The 26,551-nt window shown below is 49.1% G+C and overlaps 1 protein-coding gene across 1 annotated transcript in view; it reads left to right on the top strand.

Moving 5' to 3' along the window:
* The window catches only part of LOC110516308 (Krueppel-like factor 7), a 54,391-nt gene that overhangs the window by 17,216 nt on the left and 10,624 nt on the right, over positions 1 to 26,551 (top strand). Inside the window, exon 2 of the mRNA XM_036951774.1 lies at positions 16,629 to 17,268. Within this exon, the coding sequence (XP_036807669.1) occupies positions 16,629 to 17,268 (640 nt within the window). The remainder of the gene's footprint in view (positions 1 to 16,628; positions 17,269 to 26,551) is intronic.

The raw sequence follows: 26,551 nt of genomic DNA, 5'->3' as shown, positions 1-26,551 counted from the left end.
TGCTCGGGATTTGAACCAGTGACTTTTCTGTTACTGTCCCAATGTTCTTAACCGCTAAGTGCCTTGCCGCCCGTAGCACCGTGCAGCAGACAGAAACAAAACCTAACAGGTCCTATCTGTACAGACCCAGTTTAGCCTGTTCTCCATTCTGGACGACGTGACTTGGGTGCCCATTCTGTATCTGCACCAAGCCTGTATGAAGAGGAAGCTGACTTTTTCCAGTTCGCTGTTCCCTTTATCTCTCCCCTCTCTCTCCTCTGCCTCTGTTATCCCCCCCTCCCCTTTCTCTCCCTCACAGCTCTTTTGTTTCGCCAAACTCATTTCCAGCCGAGTGCCATTCTCTCTGCCCTGTCATTGTGTGTGGTAATGAAGATTAGCTAGCTTGTGGCTCACAATGGGGTACCCAAATCCAGCATACAGACGACTCCAAATCCCCCCGCTAACTGTTAACCCTGGTGTAAAACGCTTGTCTCCCACCCAACCCCTATCCTAACCCACTCCAACCCTTTCGGTGAGCGTGTGGGGGGGGGGGTGTAATACTTTCGGCCGGTTCACTGGTTGAATGGGAATGGCTGTTTCCTGATTAGATTAGCGTGGATTTGGCCGCTGAGAGGGGACCTTTTGGTGAGTCGCTACACCGATAAACAGCAGCTCAACCAAAGCCAGTTAAAGAGACAAGGATCCTCTCCCCAGTGAGCTCCACTACCGTCACGCTAGTCTCTCCAGTCACTGGGATAATCCACTGGGCTTGGCTCCTCTCCCCACAACTTCTCTATTTCCCCAAAGCTATCTCCTCTCCCTCTCCTCTTTTCTCCTCTCCCCCTTTCTCTCTCTTGTCTCCCTCCTCCTCTCCTCTTTCTCCTATTTCACTCTTCCTCTCCTGTCTTCTAATCTCTCCTCTTCTCTCATGTCTTCCCCTTCTCCTCTCCTCTCATCTCCCCTGTCCTCTCTATCCTCTCCTCTCATTTCCACCCTCTGTTCTCACTCGTCTGCTCCTCCCTTCCTCTCATCTCCCCTGTCCTCTCCATCCTCTCCTCTCATTTCCACCCTCTGTTCTCACTTGTCTGCTCCTCCCTTCCTCTCATCTCCCCTGTCCTCTCTATCCTCTCCTCTCATTTCCACCCTCTGTTCTCACTCGTCTGCTCCTCCCTTCCTCTCCTCTCCCCTGTCCTCTCTATCCTCTCCTCTCATTTCCACCCTCTGTTCTCACTCGTCTGCTCCTCCCTTCCTCTCATCTCCCCTGTCCTCTCTTCCTCTCATCTCCCCTGTCCTCTGCTCCTCCCTTCCTCTCATCTCCCCTGTCCTCTCCATCCTCTCATCTCCCCTGTCCTCTCCATCCTCTCATCTCCCCTGTCCTCTCCATCCTCTCATCTCCCCTGTCCTCTCCATCCTCTCTTCATTGCCAGGACACACAGGCGTTTTCACAGCACGTCACAACCAAATTAGACTGCTGATCAGAAGAATACATTTGGTTTGCTTTTCTGAGGCACTGCATGATGTTGCCTCAGTAATTCTCCTAATCTTTAATTACTTTTCTTCTAGAAGGATTTACATCTCGAAGCAGTCTGTCCATTTACTGTAGAATGTGTCAGAATGTATACTGAGTTGTTTACTGACAATAGGTTGTTTACTGACAATCGGTTATACAGTGAGGGAAAAAAGTATTTGATCCCCTGCTGATTGTGTACGTTTGCCCACTGACAAATAAATTATCAGTCTATAATTTTAATGGTAGGTTTATTTGAACAGTGAGAGACAGAATAACAACAAAATCCAGAAAAACACATGTCAAAAATGTTAGAAATTGATTTGCATTTTAATGAGGGAAATAAGTATTTGACCCCCTCTCAATCAGAAAGATTTCTGGCTCCCAGGTGTCTTTTATACAGGCAACGAGCTGAGATTAGGAACACACTCTTAAAGGGAGTGCTCCTAATCTCAGTTTGTTACCTGTATAAAAGACACCTGTCCACAGAAGCAATCAATCAATCAATCAGATTCCAAACTCTCCACCATGGCCAAGACCAAAGAGCTCTCCAAGGATGTCAGGGACAAGATTGTAGACCTAGACAAGGCTGGAATGGGCTACAAGACCATCGCCAAGCAGCTTGGTGAGAAGGTGACAACAGTTGGTGCGATTATTCGCAAATGGAAGAAACACAAAAGAACTGTCCATCTCCCTTGGCCTGGGGCTCCATGCAAGATCTCACCTCGTGGAGTTGCAATGATCATGAGAACGGTGAGGAATCAGCCCAGAACTACACGGGAGGATCTTGTCAATGATCTCAAGGCAGCTGGGACCATAGTCACCAAGAAAACAATTGGTAACACACTACGCCGTGAGGGGCTGAAATCCTGCAGCGCCCGTAAGATCCCCCTGCTCAAGAAAGCACATATACTTGCCCGTCTGAAGTTTGCCAATGAACATCTGAATGATTCATAGGACAACTGGGTGAAAGTGTTGTGGTCAGATGCGACCAAAATGGAGCTCTTTGGCATCAACTCAACTCGCCGTGTTTGGAGGAGGAGGAATGCTGCCTATGACCCCAAGACCACCATCCCCACCATCAAAAATGGAGGTGGAAACATTATGCTTTGGGGTGTTTTTCTGCTAAGGGGACAGGACAACTTCACCGCATCAAAGGGACGATGGACGGGGACATGTACCGTCAAATCTTGGGTGAGAACCTGCTGGAATACCCATCCACGACCCATTTTCAATGCCCTGGCTGCCCTGGCTGCCCAATGCCCAATGCCCTCAGCCAGGGCATTGAAAATGGGTCGTGGATGGGTATTCCAGCATGACCCAAAACACACGGCCAAGGCAACAAAGGACTGGCTCAAGAAGAAGCATATTAAGGTCCTGGAGTGGCCTAGCCATTCTCCAGACCTTAATCCCATAGAAAATCTGTGGAGGGAGCTGAAGGTTCGAGTTGCCAAACGTCAGCCTCGAAACCTTAATGACTTGGAGAAGATCTGTAAAGAGGAGTGGGACAAAATCCCTCCTGAGATGTGTGCAAACCTGGTGGCCAACTACAAGAAACATCTGACCTCTGTGATTGCCAACAAGGGTTTTGCCACCAAGTACTAAGTCATGTTTTGCACAGGGGTCAAATACTTATTTCCCTCATTAAAATGCAAATCAATTTATAACATTTTTGACATGTGTTTTTCTGGATTTTGTTGTTGTTATTCTGTCTCTCACTGTTCAAATAAACCCACCATTAAAATTATAGACTGATCATTTCTTTGTCAGTGGGCAAACGTTCAAAATCAGCAGGGGATCAAATACTTTGTTCCCTCACTATATACTGACAAACGGATGTATAATGACAAACGGATGTATACTGATAATCGGTTGTATACTGACAAACGGATGTATACTGACAAATGGATGTATACTGACAATCGGTTGTATACTGACAAACGGTTGTATACTGACAATCTGTTGTATACTGACAGTTGTATACTGACAATCTGTTGTATACTGACAGTTGGATGTATACTGACAGTTGGCTGTATACTGACAGTTGGTTGTATACTGACAGTTGGCTGTATACTGACAGTTGGCTGTATACTGACAGTTGGCTGTATACTGACAGTTGGCTGTATACTGACAATAGGTTGTATACTGACAGTTGGTTGTACACTGAGAGTTGTATACTGACAGTTGGTTGTATACTGACAATAGGTTGTATACTGACAGTTGGTTGTATACTGACAGTTGGTTGTACACTGAGAGTTGTATACTGACAGTTGGTTGTATACTGACAGTTGGTTGTATACTGACAGTTGGTTGTACACTGAGAGTTGTATACTGACAGTTGGTTGTATACTGACAGTTGGTTGTATACTGATAGTTATACTGACAAATGGTTATATACTGACAGTTGGTTGTATACTGACAGTTGGTTGTATACTGACAGTTGGTTGTATACTGACAGTTGGCTGTATACTGACAGTTGGTTGTATACTGACAGTTGGCTGTATACTGACAGTTGGTTGTATACTGACAGTTGGTTGTATACTGACAGTTGGTTGTATACTGACAGTTGGTTGTATACTGACAGTTGGTTGTATACTGACAGTTGGTTGTATACTGACAGTTGGTTGTATACTGACAGTTGGTTGTATACTGACAGTTGGCTGTATACTGACAGTTGGTTGTATACTGACAGTTGGTTGTATACTGACAGTTGGTTGTATACTGACAGTTGGTTGTATACTGACAGTTGGTTGTATACTGACAGTTGGTTGTATACTGACAGTTGGTTGTATACTGACAGTTGGTTGTATACTGACAGTTGGTTGTATACTGACAGTTGGTTGTATACTGACAGTTGGTTGTATACTGACAGTTGGTTGTATACTGACAGTTGGCTGTATACTGACAGTTGGTTGTATACTGACAGTTGGTTGTATACTGACAGTTGGTTGTATACTGACAGTTGGTTGTATACTAACAGTTGGCTGTATACTAACAGTTGGTTGTACACTGAGAGTTGGTTGTATACTGACAGTTGGTTGTATACTGACAAATGGTTATATACTGACAGTTGGTTGTATACTGACAGTTGGTTGTATACTGACAGTTGGTTGTATACTGACAGTTGGTTGTATATTGACAGTTGGTTGTATACTGACAGTTGGTTGTATACTGACAGCTGGTTGTATATTGACAGTTGGTTGTATACTGACAGTTGGTTGTATACTGACAGTTGGTTGTATACTAACAGTTGGCTGTATACTAACAGTTGGCTGTATACTGACAATCTGTTGTATAATGACAGCATGTGTCAAGTGGAAGTGTATAACTCCCTGCTGTTTTTATTGGCATTGAATTATGATGTAAGCCTAACTGTGAGATGGGGTTGTGGCAGTCAGAGCACACCGCCCTGTCCCAAATGGCACCCGATTTCCTATATAGTGCACTAGTTTTGACCAGAGCCCTATTCCCTATGTAGTGCACTACTTTAGACCAGAGCCATATTCCCTATGTAGTGCACTACTTTAGACCAGAGCCATATTCCCTGTGTAGTGCACTACTTTAGACCAGAGCCCTATTCCCTATGTAGTGCACTACTTTAGACCAGAGCCCTATTCCCTATGTAGTGCACTTCTTTAGACCAGAGCCCTATTCCCTATGTAGTGCACTACTTTAGACCAGAGCCCTATTCCCTATGTAGTGCACTACTTTAGACCAGGGCCCTATTCCCTATGTAGTGCACTACTTTAGACCAGGGTCCTATTCCCTATGTAGTGCACTACTTTAGACCAGGGCCCTATTCCCTATGTAGTGCACTACTTTAGACCAGGGCCTTCTTTGATTGAAGCTCCCCTTTCTTTACTCAGTGCTGACGGCACTTCACTGTCAACGTTTTGGATTGGCTGCACCAGGAAGAGAAGGCCAGGTCACAGGTCACTCCTGTTAACTCCACACGTTGGTCCCTGTCTGACTGGTGGTATAACTCTGTCTTAAATAGATCAGCATGTTGAGGAGGTAGGGAGCATACGTGTGGGATATGATTGGTTCTTGTCTTGTGTTGCTCTGTCTGTGAGCTTCTCTGTGCAGACGTATGATTTCTTGATTAGCACTGAAGTGTCTATGGACATTATTCAGACCTTCCTGGTAAGCAGGTTTCAGGGAGAGGCCACAAATCGACATTTTAATTCCACCAAATGAATGTTTAATGTTGTTGACTGATCCGGGTACATGGGGTGAGCGCTTTGGCTTGAACAGCCGGCTGAAGTGTGTCATCATCAGGAACCATGCTTGCCAAGCCCTTTAAACCTGCACTGAATGATCTGGGAGCCAAGCCCTTTAAACCTGCACTGAATGATCTGGGAGCCAAGCCCTTTAAACCTGCACTGAATGATCTGGGAGCCAAGCCCTTTAAACCTGCACTAAATGATCTGGGAGCCAAGCCCTTTAAACCTGCACTAAATGATCTGGGAGCCAAGCCCTTTAAACCTGCACTAAATGATCTGGGAGCCAAGCCCTTTAAACCTGCACTAAATGATCTGGGCGCCAAGCCCTTTAAACCTGTCCTGGCGGATCTGGGAGCAAAGCCCTTTATACCTGCCCTGGCGGATCTGGGAGCCAAGCCCTTTAAACCTGCACTAAATGATCTGGGCGCCAAGCCCTTTAAACCTGTCCTGGCGGATCTGGGAGCAAAGCCCTTTATACCTGCCCTGGCGGATCTGGGAGCAAAGCCCTTTAAACCTGCCCTGAAGGATCTGGGAGATTATATTGTGAGGGTAATGTCGTCTGATAAGGGCTGTGTGTGTGTAATTATCTCACATCTCTGCTCTGCTTGGCTGCACCGGTCTCTAACGCCTCTTAAGTGGTGGCAGAAGGTGTTAGATCTCGCTGAACCCAACCTCTACCACCCCATGGATCCAGAGTGGCACAGCGGTCTAAGGCACTGCATCTCAGTGCTAGAGGCATCACTACAGACACCCTTGTTCAAATCCAGGCTGTATCACAACTAGGGTTTGCACATTTTGGGGAATATTCAGAGGTGGAAACTTTCCGTGGGAATTAATGGGAATATATGGGAAATAATGGAAATATATGCTAATTAATACCATTTAAATATAGATGTTTTCGCATTGGATATATTTACCATATCATATGGAGAAAGAAACATAAACCTTTTACCTTATCATAAGTAGACATGATTGCAAATGATTAAATCCTTCCAATAGAAATATTAAAAACTGTTTAGTTAAGAATTTAACTTTAATTAAATGAGTTGACTCTTCACATGGGATGATTTCACTTAACAAAAGAAAGGGAATATTGAATGATCCCCAATGATCCTTCGCATCTCCCTAAAAAAAAAATGATGCTTCCATGTCTTCTCCCTGGACCTCCTCAATGTCCACCTCTTGAAAATCAGACTCTGAGGCCTCATCTTCACTGTCACTTTCCAACCTTGTTGAGGATGGCTCGTTGTCAGGCTCAAAAAGCCTCAAATTTGCCCGGGTGGCCACCAATTTTTCAACCCTTGTATTGGTCAGCCTGTTGCGTGCTTTGGTTTGTGTTCCCAAACAAGGACCAGTTGAGCTCTGAGGTGGATGATGTTTGTGGGATTTGGAGGATGATGGAGGCAACAGGGGAAAGAGCCTCAGATCCACAAAGTCCCTTCCACCAGGTAGCTGATGAGATATGTTGGCACGACTGTCATATTGCTTATGTCATATCTCCATCCCAAATCCCTTGCTTGAAAGTGTACTTCGCCAGACTGCCAATAACCTTTCCCTCATCCAGGCCAAGGTGGTGAGATATGGTAGTGATGACACCATAGGCCTTGTTGAGCTCTGCACTAGACAGGATGCTCTTGCCAGCATACTTGGGGTCCAACATCTACGCTGCAGCATGTATGGGTTTCAGGCAGAAGTCTTCATGCTTTTGATGTATTTCAGAACTGCAGTTTCCTCTGCTTGGAGCAACAGTGAAGTGGGCAGGACAGTACGGATTTATTCTCTTACATCTGCAAGCAGAGTCTGAACATCAGACAGGATGGCATTGTCTCCCTCAATCCATGCAATGGCTACTGCTATAGTTTTCAGGAGTTTCAGGCTACTTACCACTCTCTCCCAAAATACATCATCCACGAGGATCCTCTTGATGGGGCTGTCCATATCGGCAGACTGTGATATGGCCATTTCTTGGAGAGACTCCTTCCCCTCCAGGAGACTGTCAAACATGATGACAACACCACCCCAATGGGTGTTGCTGGGCAGCTTCAATGTGGTGCTCTTATTCTTCTCACTTTGCTTGGTGAGCTAGATTGCTGCTATAACTTGATAACCCTTCAAATACCTAACCATTTCCTTGGCTCTCTTGTAGAGTGTATCCATTGTTTTCAGTGCCATGATGTCCTTGAGGAGCAGATTCAATGCATGAGCAGCACAGCCAATGGGTGTGATGTGAGGGTAGGACTTCTCCACTTTAGACCAAGCAGTCTTCATGTTCGCAGCATTGTCTGTCACCAATGCAAATATACCTTCTGTGGTCCAAGGTCATTGATGACTGCCCATCTCAGCCCATCTGCAATGAAGAGACCGATGTGTCTGTTGTCCCTTGTGTCTGTGCTCTTGTAGAATACTGGTTGAGGGGTGGAGATGATGTAGTTAATTATTCCTTGCCCATGAACATTCGACCACTTCTCAGAGATGATTGCAATATAAGCTGCTTTCTCTATGATTTGCTTGACCTTCACTTGAACTCTGCATCCAGCAAATTAGTAGATAAAGCATGTCTGGTTGGAGGGGTGTATGCTGGGCCAAGAACATTCAGAAATCTCTTCCAATACACATTTCCTGTGAGCATCAGAGGTGAACCAGTTGCATACACAGCTCGAGCAAGACATTCATTAGCATTTCTCTGACTACGTTCCTCCATTGAGTAAAGAAACTTATGATTCCAGGAGGACATGAGCTGTTGTTATCGATAAGGTGTCTGATTCCAGGAGGACATGAGCTGTTGTTATCGATAAGGTGTCTGATTCCAGGAGGACATGAGCTGTTGTTATCGATAAGGTGTCTGATTCCAGGAGGGCATGAGCTGTTGCTATCGATAAGGTGTCTGATCCATCATTTTCACCTCGAATAGAAGTAGAGGGACTTCTGTCAGACGTTGCTTGTTGTGAGCGCTGAGGGAACTTTATGCACTTGGCCAGATGATTCTGCATCTTTGTTGCATTCTTCACCTATGATTTGTCACAGTATTTGCAAATATACATAGCTTTTCCTTCTACATTAGCTGCAGTGAAATGTCTCCACACATCAGATAGTACCGTGGCATTTTCCTGTAAAGATTAGGAAAAAATTAGTTAAAAAAAAACATACAATTCCATGTACAGATAAATAGTTAAACAGTTAGATTAAACAACTCCTTTGTAAGATAAATGTTTTAAATGAAGCATGTATGGAAACAGGTGAATTAACACTCCTCAGTTAGCAGGCTCAAACAAGCTAAAACCCACATGGTAGCAAAAACTAATTAGCAGAAATTGTTAACAAGTTAGAAATGATTTAAACACACTTTGCTGTAGGCTACTATATACTAGTTAACTAAAAATGATGTATGTCATATAAAATATATTCACCCCACCCAGTATTGTAATCACAATGTACCAGAAAGCATGTAGTCCTTGGCTCTGACAAGGTAGTAGTGTGGGCTCAATAGCATCTCATTAGTGTGCAAGATCTTGAGAATCAGCTGTACATGTGATGGAAGAATGCAATTCCATTGAATTGTAGCATATTTTGGTTAAACTATCCCCAAGAATTTTCCGACCCTTTGCAACCCTAATCCCTTTGCAACCCTAACCGCCATAGGGCGGCACATAATTGGCCCAGCGTCGTCTGGGTTTGGCCGGTGTAGGCCGTCATTGTAAATATACATTTGTTCTTAACTGACTATCCTAGTTAAATAAAGGTTAAATAAAATAAAAAAAATGAATGTGAAATATTTGTTTAGGCTCGGCTCAGTAGTTTAAAAATGGTAATAAACAGAGGCTATAGTCTAAGTGTTCTCTCACTCAGATCAGTATGGAAAATGGAGTACTGTCTTCTTTCCTGTGAACAGTCAAGTCAGTCAAGCCTGTGCTGCTGCTAGCAAACTATATTTACAAAAGTATGTGGACACCACCTCAAATTAGTGGATTCAGCTATTTCAGCCACACCTGTTGTTGACAGGTGTATAAAATCGAACACATTGCCATGCAATCTCCATAGACAAACATTGCCAGTAGAATGGCCTTAATGAAGAAATCTGTGAATTTCAACGTGGAACCTTCATTGGATGCCACCTCTCCATGAAGTCAGTTTGTCAAATTCCGGCCCTGCTATAGCTGCCCCAGGCAACTGTAAATGCTGTTATTCTAGAAATGTTTAAGAGCAACGTCTAGGAGTAGAAACATCTAGGAGAAACGTCTAGGAGCAACAACGGCTCTGCCACGAAGTGGTAGGCCACACATGCTCACAGAACAGGACTGCCGAGTGCTGAAGCGTGTAGTGCATAAGAATCGTCTGTCCTCAGTTGCAACACTCACTACCGAGTTCCAAACTGCCTCTGGAAGCAACGTCAGCACAATAACTGTTCGTCGGGAGCTTCATGAAATGGGTTTCCATGGCCGAGCAGTCCCACACAAGCCTAAGATTACCATGCACAATGGCAAGCGTCGGCTGCCATTGGAGTGATGAATCACGCTTCACCATCTGGCAATCCGACAGATGGTGAAGCGTGATTCATCACTCCAATGGCAGAATCTGGGTTTGGCAACCTGTCCCAATGTATAGTGCCAACTGCAAAGTTTGGTGGAAGAGGAATAATGGTCTGGTGCTGTTTTTCATGGTTCGGGCTAGGCCCGTGAAGGGAAATCTTAACGCTACAGCATACAATGACATTGTAGGCGATTCTGTGCTTCCAACTTTGTGGCAACAGTTTGGTGAAGGCCTTTTCCTGTTTCAGCATGACAATGCCCCCATGTAAAAAGCGAGGTCCATACAGAAAGAGTTGAGATCCGTGTGGAGCCCTGACCTCAACCCCATCAAACACCTTTGGGATGAATTTGAACGCTGACTGCGAGCCGGGCCTAATCGCCCAACATCAGTGCCCGACCTCACTAATGCTCTTGTGGTTGAATGGAAGCAAGTCCCAGCAGCAATGTTCCAACACCTAGTGGAAAGCCCTCCCAGAAGAGTGGAGGCTGTTATAGCAGAAAAGGGGGGGACCAAGTCCATATTAATGCCAATGATTTTGGAATGAGATGTTCGACGAGCAGGTGTCCACATGCTTTTGGTCATGCAGTGTATCTCTCTGTTCTCTACAGCTTCTTAGATCTTCACCTGGCTGAGGTGGCATTCAGTGCAGGTGCAGGCAGGAGGAGAGGGGCTGAGGAGCATGGGGAAGGTGATAGGATATGGGGAGGCAGGGGGGACATTTCTAAGTATTGCTCAGCGAAGTCATAAATCACCCTCTGGGAGGGTCACACACACACACCCACACACAGGAATGGAGCCAGGCGACCAAACGATTCTGCTTGAGTCAGGCTGCTGGAGAATAGTCATTTGGCTGGTGTCACATCAGAGTGAGGCAGCACATCAAAGCTTCTCATTGGTAGACAGAACAGGCACCTGACTTGACAGATGACCCATGTCGTTGCAGATTTCATGGAGCTAATAGTGATGCCACTATACAGTTTATTAGGTACACCACCCTGTTCACGAAAATGGTTATCTCCCACGGACTCTCTAGGGTCCACCGAAAATTGTGCGACAAACAAAAAACATCCAGTCAGCGGCAGTTCTGTGGGTGAAAACAGCTCGTTGATGAGAGGTCGAAGGAGAATGGCAAGAATCGTGCAAGCTAACAGGCTGGCCACTAACAGGCAAATAATTGAAGCAACAGGATTAAATCTTCACAACATTAATGACCCCTATCCACCTTATCTCACTTAAGTGTCTTGTGTTCTGGCCTCAAGTCAGGGGTCTATGAAATCTGTGTGTTTTTATAGGCTAACCTGTGTTTTTACCAGCCTCTCCAGCACTTAGCCAGGCAGCCAACTGTGGGTGGTAGCTTAGCTAGCACTTTGATACTAATGACATGCTGTGTGCTGGGCTGAGGGGAGGGATGCTAAAGGGGGCGAGAGGAGGGATAGCCTGTGTTGGCAGGCTTGCTATCTGCAGGGAGGGCACTGTGGTGCCCATGTGGGTGGGAATTAATATTGGGGGAAGGCTGTGTTGAGATAGATGAGGTAACAGTTGTACTGCAGTGGTAGAGGCTAAGACAGAGGCAGGATACGCTACTATATGTATCAGTTAGATAGGAAATATATAGGGGAACAACGTTGTTATCTGTATCGTTCACCCCAGCCTGACGATTGGCTCTGTGGTGTTTTGCTCTCGCTGCCTATTTCACTCTGCTATTCTGAGCTGCTCTCACTTCAGCGTGTGACACATGACTCACTCTGTCTGGGTAAACCACTGACTAGCTTGGTGTGAGAAAGGAAACAAAAACTAGTATTGGAGAGAGCCTCTGTCAAGCATAAGAATACTGGATAGCCATTGAGGGGTTTGTTCAACACATTTTGCCATGGGGCAGAGAGAAACAGGTCAGTTCTCCAGCCATAAATAATATCCCTGGTGGCTTGGTGACTAACTCACTAACACACAGCTCAGCTCCGCCCAAAGGCTTTGTTATCATGGCAGTAAAATGTCATATCACGGAACGTTTGTTTGCCCAACATGCTGACTCAGACAGGGTCATGGCTGAATCCAACTGTTGGCTGTGGGCATGTCTTCACTGATAGCACTAAATGGACCGCCAGGTTGGAGTGGAAAGATCCATCTTTGGACAACTTTGCTTGTGCAGCAGGTCATTGGATAACTTCTCCTCAGTTCTGCTCCAACTTGGCGGTCCAAAGAGGGTTTCTCTTTTCTTTTAAGTCATGCATAGAAAAGGAGTCTGCTTTAAACCTGAGAGACTTAAAGACATCTTTGTGTGGAGACGATCCATGTTGACTTTTTAGATCCGTGTCAGTCAATTATTCTGTCAGTCCAAGTGGCCTGTTAAGTCCTCTATCTTTTGTTTTACCTTTATTTAACTAGGCAAGTCAGTTAAGAACAAATTCTTATTTTCAATGACTGTGTAGGAACAGTGAGTTAACTGCCTTGTTCAGGGGCAGAACAACAGATTTTTACCTTGTCAGCTCAGGGATTCGATCTTCCAACCTTTTGGTTACTAGTCCAACACTCTAACCACTAGGCTACCTGCCGCCCCATCTTGCCCTTTGGAAGGAATCAGCCTCCGAGGGATGCCAGAGCACTGCTTTTAAACCTGACAAAGAGAGGAAAACCACACACATTGCAGAGAAAGATACACAGACAAGTGAAGAAAATTCTGAATAACTCCTCTTGAACAACATTCCTTTAGTGAGAGAGAGAGTCTGCTGTCTCTCCCAGCCCTCCATCTTCTCTCCATCTTCTACCTTCCAATAAACTCCTCAGACACCCTGTCTGCATCCCAATTCTCTAACCCTTGACTAAAGTGTGCACTGTTCACTTCCCTTCCTGGGTTTAAAAGGAAAGTTGTAAGAAATATGGTGGAAAGTCCTTCTAGCCCATGCTTATCTCACACCAATCATAATGCTTTTAAACCTCTCCACTGGCATACAGTCTCCTCCTCAACACTGATCACCTGACATCACTGACCTACACTCACATTCAATACATCTAATGTGTTTCATAAAGCCCTTTTTACATCAGCATACCAGGTAGAGAGAAATCAGTCTCAGAGGGGAGATCAGTCCTCTTCTGGCTGTACCAGGTAGAGAGGAACCAGTCTCAGAGGGGAGATCAGTCCTCTTCTGGCTGTACCGGGTAGAGGGGAACCAGTCTCAGAGGGGAGACCAGTCCTCTTCTGGCTGTACTGGGTAGAGAGGAACCAGTCTCAGAGGGGTGGCCAGTTCTCTTCTGGCTGTACCAGGTAGAGAGGAACCAGTCTCAGAGGGGTGACCAGTCCTCTTCTGGCTGTACTGGGTAGAGAAGAACCAGTCTCAGAGTGGTGGCCAGTTCTCTTCTGGCTGTACCAGGTAGAGAGGAACCAGTCTCAGAGGGGTGACCAGTTCTCTTCTGGCTGTACTGGTTAGAGAAGAACCAGTCTCAGAGGGGAGACCAGTCCTCTTCTGGCTGTACTGGTTAGAGACCTACACTTACTGATACGGAACCGCTACAGTGCAGTCTCATCCCACCTTTCCCTGAGGTGGGTATTCAGAGTACAGTCTCATCTCTCCTTTCCCTGAGGTGGGTATTCAGAGTACAGTCTCATCCCACCTTTCCCTGAGGTGGGTATTCAGAGTACAGTCTCATCTCTCCTTTCCCTGAGGTGGGTATTCAGAGTACAGTCTCATCCCACCTTTCCCTGAGGTGGGTATTCAGAGTACAGTCTCATCTCTCCTTTCCCTGAGATGGGTATTCAGAGTGCAAGGCTACTGGACCTATGTTAGTTAGCCTGCTGTGAGGATACCGTTACGGTGAATGTCACAGGCCCAGGATTGGTTTTACTTCCCACTGTGAGAGCCAAGGCAAGCCCTCGCTCCCTCTCTCGCTCTCGGCCTCCCCTTTTTTCACACCCTCGCTCCCTCTCTCGCTCTCGGTCTCCCCTTTTTTCACACCTTCGCACCCCCGGTTATTCTCGGTTTTCTTCAGCCCCTCCTTCATCCATCTGTTTCTCTTCCATACCTCATTTCTGTCCCTCATGTCTCTCTCTCCATCTCTTTTCCCCTCCTCCCTCTTCAGCCATCTCTCTTCCTCATCCATTTTTACTTCCCCCTCTTTCTTTCTTTACTCATAACCCCATGAGGGAGGGGAGGGAGGGAGGGGGGGAGAGAGGGAGGGAGAGGGGAGGGAGGGAAATAGCTTGAAATGAGTCATGAAAGCTGAACATGTCCACATCATGAACTGGGGGGGGGGGGGGGAGGGAGGGAGGGAGGGGGGGGGAGAGAGGGAGGGAGGGAGGGAGGGGGGGGAGAGAGAGGGAGGGGGGGAGGGAGGGAAATAGCTTGAAATGAGTCATGAAAGCTGAACATGTCCACATCATGAACTATACACTGCATGAGCATATTGAGCTCACTAGTGTTAGCAGACTCAGACAGTGACCAATGGCTGTATGGATGATTGTTCTCCCTTTTGAATTCAGTGAAGATTGAAACCATTTTCTTATCACATCTTAATGTCGCCAACACTTAAATTGCCTCTCTCGTAAATTCAGTTCATTCCAATTACATTTTACAATGACCGCAGCAATCAAGGGAGCAGTAAACCTACGGAAAAGGTTATTTTTTAAAAGCATCTTAAAATAAGTCCCCATTATAACAGGTAAGAGAGACATTTCCACAGCATTTCTCTATAGACACTCTTGGGGGTGCTTACCACTTTACGTTAATATGCTAATTAGTTTAACAGCCCCCCCGCCCCAAAAAAAGTATCACCTAGCAACAGATACAAATAATAAAGGACTGTAGTATTTTTAGAGTGCAGAACACAGAAACAAGAGTTATATGAACTTCATCTGTCAGATGGATGCCGTCTGTACACCCTCCACCTCCATAATGGAGCTGTCTGTCATTCTCCTCTGGCTCAGTTGAAATGGTTAGTACAAGGGCCCGGCGGCAGGGCTGTTTTCTCCCATTGCCACTGTCAGAGTACTTTAGCCTCTACATGCCAAACACAACTCACAGCTATCAGAGAGAAAGAGAGAGGAGGAGGAGGAGGGAGGGGGGGGCCCTGCCGTCAGACAAAACGCCTTTATGGTTTTGTGCGGAGAGCACTGCTGTGCTGAACAGCGTCTGAACAGCGTCCCTATATCTCCAACCCAACACGTCCCCTCTTGAACAGAGAGCCAGGCTTTGTCTGATGGAGTTGGTCTACTAGGTATATGCAGGTGGTTCATGATGGAATATTCCGTTATTTTAGCATACGGCCAAAGCAGAAGGAAATCCCTAGACTGATGACTTAATAAATCTGTCCTCTCCCCTATCTGAGGGTTGTAAAACTGCACACGTGGCTTATCTGTGCTCAATAAAGAGAGACCTGTGTGTGTGTGAGAGAGAGAGAGAGAGAGAGAGAGAGGTTAGTCGGTTCAGGGCTCCTCTCCCCACTCCAGCCATTGTAATCAATCTGTGTGTAATGAGCCATCTCTGCAGAGCTGCCAGGCCTGGTAATGTGGGGCTGGTTCCACCATCTACTATCCTCCCTGGGGTTCTAAAAATACAGCAGCAGTCTTTCTCCATGTATATAAAAAGGTATGATGGGTCCACACTCAAAAAGATGTCGCATAAAATGTGTTTTTTTAAAGGATTTTCACTGCATCAGGGGACAGCGTACACAGACGTTTCGGCATTTGGAGGGAACACAGGTGAACAACCAATGAGCAGCAGGTGCTTCTAATCAGGGTGGTCACTCATCTGCCAATCAGGGATGTGCCTTCTCTGATCTACCTGTATACAGTCACAAAGACATACAGAATGATAGGGTATGGGAGTGGGCTCCACAGGAGGCTGCTGAGGGGAGGACGGCATCAAACGGAATGGCATCCATGTGTTTGATGTATTTGATACCATTCCTCTGATTCCGCTCCAGTCATTACCACGAGCCCGTCCTCCCCAATTATGGTGCTACCAACCTCCTGTGGTGGGCACAAAGGGAAATTGAGGGCATCAGGGGTGAGCTATTCATCAATCAATTGCCTTAGTTGCCCGCTCACTTGGATACATTATATCAGTTGATGAGAGAGCTCCACATATCACCCAGCTCTGACTGGTGTAGTAATTATGGGAGTTGTCAGGTTGTTTTAATTGAATGATGTGATCTAGTGAACCAATCCGAACAGGAAATATCCACTCAGCTTTAGAGGGATGTTCACCATCAGCAGCACAGTATTCCATTATTCCACTGAAATCTGCACTGTAGTGATTCTATGTAGCATGTGCTTCAGCCAAGGTTATGAGTACACCAGTCTGGGAATAGCAGTACCACTATACGAGTACCTGTATATCAGTGTTAAGACATAGGGTTTATGTGTGAGTCTGACCCCTGTCTCTCCCTTCTCCCTTCAGACATGCCTGGAGTTGGAGCGTTACCTACAGACGGAGCCCAAGAGGCTGTCGGACCTCTTTGACGAGGAGCTTGACTGCCTGCTCACCCCGGCCTACCTGAAGGAGGACAGTGAAGAAGAACTACTAGACCCCCTCCTCCCCAGCCTCCCGGACCCCCCCAGCCCTCCTCTACCGCCCCTGCTCTGCCCCTCTCGGAAGCACCTCTCTGGGGCCTTGAAGTCTGCCAAACTTAGAGACGGGATGGGGTTAGGGTCTGGAGGGGGAGGGGTACACCCAGCCCAGTTGAGCGCCGTCACCTCCCTGACGCCGCCCTCGTCCCCGGAGCTGGGACGCCACCTGGTCAAGCCCGACCCCCACCAGACTCTGACAGCGTCCGCGGACGGCACGCTCACTCTCAAACTGGTAGCGAGGAAGGTGGGGCTGAGCTCCGCCATGCTGGCAGCGACAGACGCGCCACCGCTGCCCACAAGGCGTGACACCACAGGCGGGCACAGCGACGGCGAGCAGGGGGGCACGTGTGTGATGGGCGTGGGGGGTATCTCTGAGAACAAGAAGAGGGTCCACCGTTGCCAGTTTAACGGCTGCAGGAAGGTCTACACCAAGAGCTCCCATCTCAAGGCACACCAGAGGACACACACAGGTGACACTCATCAGCACTACTCTGCAGTCTACAGCACAGTCGGAATTGCATTGGTTTTTATTTCAGATACTTTGAGCATCAGATTGAGCCTGCCTTGAATACCAAATGGATGGCACTTTTGGGACTCTTCTGTTCCATCCCACTGCACTAGGCAAGCTTAATTAAGTATGTGATAGGAAATAAATATTAGGGAAATACTGCTCACTTTTGCTCAGGGAAATACTGTTCACTTTTGCTCAGGGAAATACTGCTCACTTTTGCTCAGGGAAATATCAAATCAAATCAAATGTATTTATATAGAAATACTGCTCACTTCATCCCAGGGAAATACTGCTCACTTCATCCCAGGGAAATACTGCTCACTTCATCCCAGGGAAATACTGCTCACTTAATCTGAAAACATAAGTATCATTTATCAAAGAGGTAGATCATCTGAGTCGTTAACAGGCAGGGCGAGCTCTCAGACAGACTAGACCACCAGACCAACACCATCAGAACTAATACACATAATACATTACCTTCTTAGACATCCCTCATCCATCCATGTTTCCTGTTTCTGACTTTTATCTCAGGTTCTCTTTAATCATACCTGGTACTCATCATGGCCTTTTCTGTTAATGGAGCCTCATTTATCAGTTAAAGAACAGATCTTCTTTATCATCCTCTACCTCCTACTCAGCCTCTTCATCCTATTCCCCGTCTAACCCTGACCCTAACCCTAACCCTGACCCTAACCCTACTCAGCCTCTTCATCCTCTTCCTCATCTAACCCTGACCCTCACCCTAACCCTCTTCATCCTCTTCCTCGTCTAACCCTGACCCTCACCCTAACCCTAATCCTACTCAGCCTCTTCATCCTCTTCCTCGTCTAACCCTAACCTTAACCCTGACCCTAACCCTACTCAGCCTCTTCATCCTCTTCCCCGTCTAACCCTGACCCTAACCCTGACCCTCACCCTGACCCTGACCCTAACCCTGACCCTGACCCTCACCCTGATCCTGACCCTAACCCTAACCCTGACCTTCACCCTAAACCCTCACCCTAACCCTCACCCTGACCCTGGGCCAGTGCTCACTGGCTCCTCAAATGTTTAACTGCTTGAGTACCAATTACAGAATATTGGCCCTAAAATATAATTACCACCTAAACTTAGAGTGCTGGCACCAGCAGCCAAAATGAGTACTTCAGTACTGTTCAGCGCTGCCAGGGCCCTCAGTATACTCTGCTATCAGTATTCTTTCTCAAGGTTACCACACTACTTCCTCAGCAGATTTCCAGAGGGGGAAATGGCCATAATTCTCACTCTCCTCAATCTCAATCCCAAACCACTCACACCTCTGTCAGGAAACTGTCCGCTGAGTGACTAACTGCCCTGTGATTGATGGATTGACCTGGATAAGCCGTGGTTTCCCAGTTTATTTTAGTCTGCCGCCCCATATCCCTCTACGTACTCTTTCTATAGGCTAAATCTGCCACTTCTCAAACACCTGTATTATAACCAGGTTTGTGGTCAATTCCATTTCAATTCTAGTCAATTCAAAAAATAAAGCAAACCAAAAAAAAATCTTATTGAAAGGCATTGAGGAGAATTAGAATTTTAGTTCACTTCCTGAATTGAAATGGAATGGACCCCGACTCTAATGCTCCATGTCAGTTCTACAGCCTCAACTGGTCTGCTCCAATATCCACACTAGCTTCCCATTTAGAATGAAGCTATGCATCGGCCATGCATTTTGAGTAGTATGTGGTCAATGAAACACATGAAAGAGAGTGAGGGATATAGCTGAAACACGTGAAAGAGAGTGAGGGATATAGCTGAAACACGTGAAAGAGAGTGAGGGATATAGCTTGAACACGTGAACGAGCGTGAGGGATATAGCTGGAACACGTGAACGAGCGTGAGGGATATAGCTGGAACACGTGAACGAGCGTGAGGGATATAGCTGGAACACGTGAACGAGCGTGAGGGATATAGCTGGAACACGTGAACGAGCGTGAGGGATATAGCTGGAACACATGAACGAGCGTGAGGGATATAGCTGGAACACGTGAACGAGAGTGAGGGATATAGCTGGAACACGTGAACGAGCGTGAGGGATATAGCTGGAACACGTGAAAGAGAGTGAGGGATATAGCTGGAACACGTGAAAGAGAGTGAGGGATATAGCTGGAACACGTGAACGAGCGTGAGGGATATAGCTGGAACACGTGAAAGAGAGTGAGGGATATAGCTGGAACACGTGAAAGAGAGTGAGGGATATAGCTGGAACACGTGAACGAGCGCGAGGGATATAGCTGGAACACGTGAAAGAGAGTGAGGGATATAGCTGGAACACGTGAACGAGCGTGAGGGATATAACTGGAACACGTGAACGAGCGTGAGGGATATAGCTGGAACACGTGAACGAGCGTGAGGGATATAGCTGGAACACGTGTTTTAGTCACTCAGAGACATAAAGCACCAAGACAGGGACCGAGCACTGAGGAGGAGAGGTAGGAACATCTCAGTCCACCTGTACTGTTACGTGACATGCTGACTCTAAAAGCACAGGGTCACTGTTATAGCTAGCTGAAATAGTTACTTTAGTGACAGCACCAAGACAGGGACCGAGCACTGAGGAGGAGAGGTAGGAACACTTCAGTCTGAGACATAGTGCCATGGGCCTCCACTCGTTCAATCATCAGGGCATGACTTAAGAGACGGTGGTACTCAAACCCCTCTTTTCTTCACTTGTTATTCCCATACATGACTGATAGAGAAGAGATTCACAGTAGAGCTGGAATCAAGCAGACTTTGTGTAAATTACACGTCCCTGCAGTGAGTTTTATGAATGGAGTTTTCAACGCAGATAAGGAATTGTGCAATTCGATTTTGAAGAGGGGAAGAGTCAAACACGTCCCTCTCTGTCCTGCCTCCTCCCCTCCTCTCTCTGTCTCCTCCATCTCTCCCTTTCTCTCACACACACCCACACACTCTCCCTCTCTGTCCTGCCTCCTCCCCTCCTCTCTCTGTCTCCTCCATCTCTCCCTTTCTCTCACACACACACTCTCCCTCTCTGTCCTGCCTCCTCCCCTCCTCTCTCTTTCTCCTCCATCTCTCCCTTTCTCTCACACACACCCACACACTCTCCCTCTCTGTCCTGCCTCCTCCCCTCCTCTGTCTGTCTCCTCCATCTCTCCCTTTCTCTCACACACACCCACACACTCTCCCTCTCTGTCCTGCCTCCTCCCCTCCTCTCTCTGTCTCCTCCATCTCTCCCTTTCTCTCACACACACCCACACACTCTCCCTCTCTGTCCTGCCTCCTCCCCTCCTCTCTCTGTCTCCTCCATCTCTCCCTTTCTCTCACACACACCCACACACTCTCCCTCTCTGTCCTGCCTCTTCCCCTCCTCTCTCTTTCTCCTCCATCTCTCCCTTTCTCTCACACACACCCACACACTCTCCCTCTCTGTCCTGCCTCCTCCCCTCCTCTCTCTGTCTCCTCCATCTCTCCCTTTCTCTCACACACACCCACACACTCTCCCTCTCTGTCCTGCCTCCTCCCCTCCTCTCTCTTTCTCCTCCATCTCTCCCTTTCTCTCACACACACCCACACACTCTCCCTCTCTGTCCTGCCTCCTCCCCTCCTCTGTCTGTCTCCTCCATCTCTCCCTTTCTCTCACACACACCCACACACTCTCCCTCTCTGTCCTGCCTCCTCCCCTCCTCTCTCTGTCTCCTCCATCTCTCCCTTTCTCTCACACACACCCACACACTCTCCCTCTCTGTCCTGCCTCCTCCCCTCCTCTCTCTGTCTCCTCCATCTCTCCCTTTCTCTCACACACACCCACACACTCTCCCTCTCTGTCCTGCCTCCTCACCTCCTCTCTCTTTCTCCTCCATCTCTCCCTTTCTCTCACACACACCCACACACTCTCCCTCTCTGTCCTGCCTCCTCCCCTCCTCTCTCTGTCTCCTCCATCTCTCCCTTTCTCTCACACACACCCACACACTCTCCCTCTCTGTCCTGCCTCCTCCCCTCCTCTCTCTGTCTCCTCCATCTCTCCCTTTCTCTCACACACACCCACACACTCTCCCTCTCTGTCCTGCCTCCTCCCCTCCTCTCTCTGTCTCCTCCATCTCTCCCTTTCTCTCACACACACCCACACACTCTCCCTCTCGGTCCTGCCTCCTCCCCTCCTCTGTCTGTCTCCTCCATCTCTCCCTTTCTCTCACACACACCCACACACTCTCCCTCTCTGTCCTGCCTCCTCCCCTCCTCTCTCTGTCTCCTCCATCTCTCCCTTTCTCTCACACACACATGCACACACACCCACACACTCTCCCTCTCTGTCCTGCCTCCTCCCCTCCTCTGTCTGTCTCCTCCATCTCTCCATTTCTCTCACACACACCCACACACTCTCCCTCTCTGTCCTGCCTCCTCCCCTCTTCTCTCTGTCTCCTCCATATCTCCCTTTCTCTCACACACACCCACACGCTCTCCCTCTCTGTCCTGCCTCCTCCCCTCCTCTCTCTTTCTCCTCCATCTCTCCCTTTCTCTCACACACATGCACACACACCCACACACTCTTCCTCTCTGTCCTACCTCCTCCCCTCCTCTCTCTGTCTCTTCCATCTCTCCCTTTCTCTCACACTCCCTCTCTGCTCATATAAAGGGAGCCAGCATTGACTAGTGTAACAGTAAACGTGTAGGAGTGAGTAGTACTGGTCTGTAAAGTGCTTTCCCAGTGCCCCCATAATGACCTCAGAGACCACGATACCCCGGTCCATCTCCAGCTAATGGAGGAAATGCAGTTAACCACAACTCAGCCACCTGAGAGACTGGGTTGTGTGTATGTGTGTGTGTTGCTAGGCAACCATAGCCTATCAATGGAGGAGTGTGTAGCTGGAGTGGTTATCTGCTGTGCTCTAGGCACTGGTCTCAGCCTGTATCGATGCTGTCTCCACTATGTCTCCCCCCTCACAACCACCTCACCCCCTACCCCCATCAAGAATGTACAGCGTTACAGTGCAGGTTGCTAGGCAACTGCATTCTCCTCTGCCAGCGTGAGTGGTAATTGGCTGGTGGCACAGCGGCGTGTGCTGCCAATGCCAGATCCAGCCAGCTGCACTAGCTGCCTCCTCCTCGTGTTTCATCCCTTACCCGGTTGCTAGGAGACTGAGTCAGGCATCCATGCCTCCCGGGACTATAATTGGCCGGTGTGAGGGAGGGAGGGAGGGAGTGGGCCAGACCTAAATCTGCCTCTCTTGTTTTTAAGGCTAGATGAGAGGAGAGGGGAGGATGGGGCTAGAGGAGAGGAAAGGACAGAGGAGAGGAGAGGGGAGGATGGGGCTACAGGAGAGGAAATGACAGAGGGGAGGATGGGGTTACAGGAGAGGAAAGGACAGAGGAGAGGAGAGGGGAGGATGGGGCTGGAGGAGAGGAAAGGACAGAGGGGAGGATGGGGCTAGAGGAGAGGAAAGGACAGAGGAGAGGATGGGGCTAGAGGAGAGGAAAGGACAGAGGAGGGGAGAGGAGAGGATGGGGCTAAAGGAGAGGAAAGGACAGAGGAGAGCAGAGGGGAGGATGGGGCTAGAGGAGAGAAAAGGCTTGGGCTAGAGGAAAGGACAGAGGAGAGGATGGGGCTAGAGGAGAGGAAAGGACAGAGGAGAGGATGGGGCTAGAGGAGAGGCAAGGTCAGAGGAGAGGATGGGGCTAGAGGAGAGGAAAGGACAGACGAGAGGATGGGAGAGGAAAGGAAAGGAAAGGACAGAGGAGAGGAGAGGATGGGGCTAGAGGAGAGGAAAGGACAGAGGAGAGGAGAGGAAAGGAGAGGGGAGGATATGGCTAGAGGAGAGGAAAGGACAGAGGAGGGGAGGATGGGGCTAGAGGAGAGGAAAGGACAGAGGAGAGGAGAGGGGAGGATGGGGCTACAGGAGAGGAAATGACAGAGGGGAGGATGGGGTTACAGGAGAGGAAAGGACAGAGGAGAGGAGAGGGGAGGATGGGGTCACAGGAGAGGAAGGGACAGAGGAGAGGAGAGGATGGGCTAGAGGAGAGGAAAGGACAGAGGAGAGGGGAGGATGGGGCTAGAGGAGACGAAAGGACAGAGGGAAGGATGGGGCTAGAAGAGAGGAAAGGACAGAGGAGAGGATGGGGCTAGAGGAGAGGAAAGGACAGAGGGGAGAGGAGAGGATGGGGCTAAAGGAGAGGAAAGGACAGAGGAGAGGAGAGGGGAGGATTGGGCTAGAGGAGAGGAAAGGCTTGGGCTAGAGGAAAGGACAGAGGAGAGGATGGGGCTAGAGGAGAGGAAAGGACAGAGAAGAGGAGAGGAGAGGATGGGGCTAGAGGAGAGGAAAGGTCAGAGGAGAGGATGGGGCTAGAGGAGAGGAAAGGACAGAGGGGAGGAGAGGAGAGGGGAGGATGGGGCTACAGGAGAGGAAGGGACAGAGGAGAGGATGGGAGAGGAGAGGAAAGGACAGAGGAGAGGAGAGGATGGGGCTAGAGGAGAGGAAAGGACAGAGGAGAGGAGAGGAAAGGAGAGGGGAGGATGGGGCTAGAGGAGAGGAAAGGACAGAGGAGAGGATAGGATGCGGCTAGATGAGAAGAAAGGACAGAGGGGAGGATGGGGCTAGAGGAGAGGAAAGGACAGAGGAGAGGAGAGTGTGGGGCTAGAAGAGAGGAGAGGGGAGCATGGGGCTACAGGAGAGGAAATGACAGAGGGAAGGATGGGGCTAGAGGAGAGGACAGAGGAGAGGGAGGATGGGGCTACAGGAGAGGAAGGGACAGAGGAGAGGATGGGGCTAGAGGAGAGGAAAGGACAGAGGGGAGGATGGGGCTAGAGGAGAGGAGAGGAAGGGGCTAGAGGAGAGGAGAGGAAAGGATAGAGGAGAGGAGAGGAAAGGACAGATGAGAGGAGAGGAAAGGACAGAGGAGAGGAGAGGATGGGGCTAGAGGAGAGGAAAGGACAGATGAGAGGAGAGGAAAGGAGATGGGAGGATGGGGCTAGAGGACAGGAAAGGACAGAGGAGAGGATAGGATGCGGCTAGAGGAGAGGAAAGGACAGAGGGGAGGATGGGGCTAGAGGAGAGGAAAGGACAGAGGAGAGGAGAGGATGGGGCTAGAGGAGAGGAAAGGACAGAGGGGAGGATGGGGCTAGAGGAGAGGAGAGGAAGGGGCTAGAGGAGAGGAGAGGAAAGGACAGAGGAGAGGAGAGGAAAGGACAGAGGAGAGGAGAGGAAAGGACAGAGGAGAGGAGAGTATGGGGCTAGAGGAGAGGAAAGGACAGAGGAGAGGAGAGGAAAGGAGAGGGGAGGATGGGGCTAGAGGACAGGAAAGGACAGAGGAGAGGATAGGATGCGGCTAGAGGAGAGGAAAGGACAGAGGGGAGGATGGGACTAGAGGAGAGGAGAGGATGGGGCTAGAGGAGAGGAGAGGAGAGGGGAGGATGGGGCTACAGGAGAGGAGAGGACAGAGGAGAGGGAGGATGGGGCTACAGGAGAGGAAGGGACAGAGGAGAGGATTGGGCTAGAGGAGAGGAAAGGACAGAGGGGAGGATGAGGCTAGAGGAGAGGAGAGGAAGGGGCTAGAGGAGAGGAGAGGAAAGGACAGAGGAGAGGAGAGGAAAGGACAGAGGAGAGGAGAGGATGGGGCTAGAGGAGAGGAAAGGTCAGAGGGGAGGATGGAACTAGAGGAGAGGAAAGGACAGATGAGAGCGGAGGATGGGGCTAGAGGAGAGGACAGAGGATGAGAGGAAAGGACAGAGGAGGATGGGGCTAGAGGAGAAAGGAGGATGGGGCTAGAGGAGAGGGCAGAGGAGGATGGGGCTAGAGGAAAGGAAAGGACAGATGAGAGCGGAGGATGGGGCTAGAGGAAAGGACAGAGGAAGAGAGGAGAGGAGAGGACAGAGGAGGATGGGGCTAGAGGAGAGAGGAGGATGGGCTAGAGGAGAGGGGAGGATGGGTCTAGAGGACAGAGGAGGATGTGGCTAGAGGAGAGGGGAGGATGGGGCTAGAGGAGAGGAAAGGACAGAGGAGAGGATGGGGCTAGAGGAGAGGAAAGGACAGAGGAGAGGAAAGTAAAGGGCAGAGGAGAGGAGAGGATGGGGCTAGAGGAGAGGAAAGGACAGAGTAGAGGAGAGGGGGGGATGGGAATAGAGGAGAGGAAAGGACAGAGGAGAGGATGGGGCTAGAGGAGAGGAAAGGACAGAGGAGAGGAGAGGATGGGGCTTGAGGAGAGGAAAGGACAGAGGAGAGGAGAGGATGGGGCTAGAGGAGAGGAAAGGACAGAGGAGAGGATGGGGCTAGAGGAGAGGAAAGGAAAGGGCAGAGGAGAGGAGAGGAGAGGATGGGGCTAGAGGAGAGGAAAGGACAGAGTAGAGGAGAGGGGAGGATGGGGCTAGAGGAGAGGAAAGGGCAGAGGAGAGGAAAGGATGGGGCTAGAGGAGAGGAAAGGACAGAGGAGAGGAGAGGGAAGGATGGGGCTAGAGGAGAGGAAAGGCTTGGGCTAGAGGAAAGGACAGAGGAGAGGATGGGGCTAGAGGAGAGGCAAGGACAGAGAAGAGGAGAGGAGAGGATGGGGCTAGAGGAGAGGACAGGACAGAGGAGAGGGGAGGATGGGGTTACAGGAGAGGAAGGGACAGAGGAGAGGAGAGGATGGGGCTAGAGGAGAGGAAAGAGGAGAGGAGGGGATGGGGCTAGAGGAGAGGAAAGGACAGAGGAGAGGAGAGGAAAGGAGAGGGGAGGATGGGGCTAGAGGAGAGGAAAGGACAGAGGAGAGGATAGGATGCGGCTAGAGGAGAGGAAAGGACAGAGGGGAGGATGGGGCTAGAGGAGAGGAGAGGAGAGGGGAGGATGGGGCTAGAGGAGAGGAAAGGACAGAGGAGAGGAGAGGATGGGGCTAGAGGAGAGGAGAGGAGAGGGGAGGATGGGGCCACAGGAGAGGAAATGACAGAGGGAAGGATGGGGCTAGAGGAGAGGAGAGGACAGAGGAGAGGGGAGGATGGGGCTACAGGAGAGGAAGGGACAGAGGAGAGGAGAGGATGGGGCTAGAGGAGAGGAAAGGACAGAGAGAAGGATGGGGCTAGAGGAGAGGAAAGGACAGAGGAGAGGATGGGGCTAGAGGAGAGGAAATGACAGAGGGAAGGATGGGGCTAGAGGAGAGGAAAGGACAGAGGAGAGGATGGGGCTAGAGGAGAGGAGAGGAAGGGGCTAGAGGAGAGGAAAGGACAGAGGAGAGGAGAGGAAAGGACAGAGGAGAGGGGAGGATGGGGCTAGAGGGGAGGATGGGGCTAGAGGAGA

The sequence above is a fragment of the Oncorhynchus mykiss genome, chromosome 18 (assembly GCF_013265735.2).
Source record: "Oncorhynchus mykiss isolate Arlee chromosome 18, USDA_OmykA_1.1, whole genome shotgun sequence".
Lineage (NCBI taxonomy): Eukaryota > Metazoa > Chordata > Actinopteri > Salmoniformes > Salmonidae > Oncorhynchus > Oncorhynchus mykiss.
Note: the sequence above shows the minus strand (reverse complement) of the source record. Positions and strands in the feature narration are given on the sequence as shown.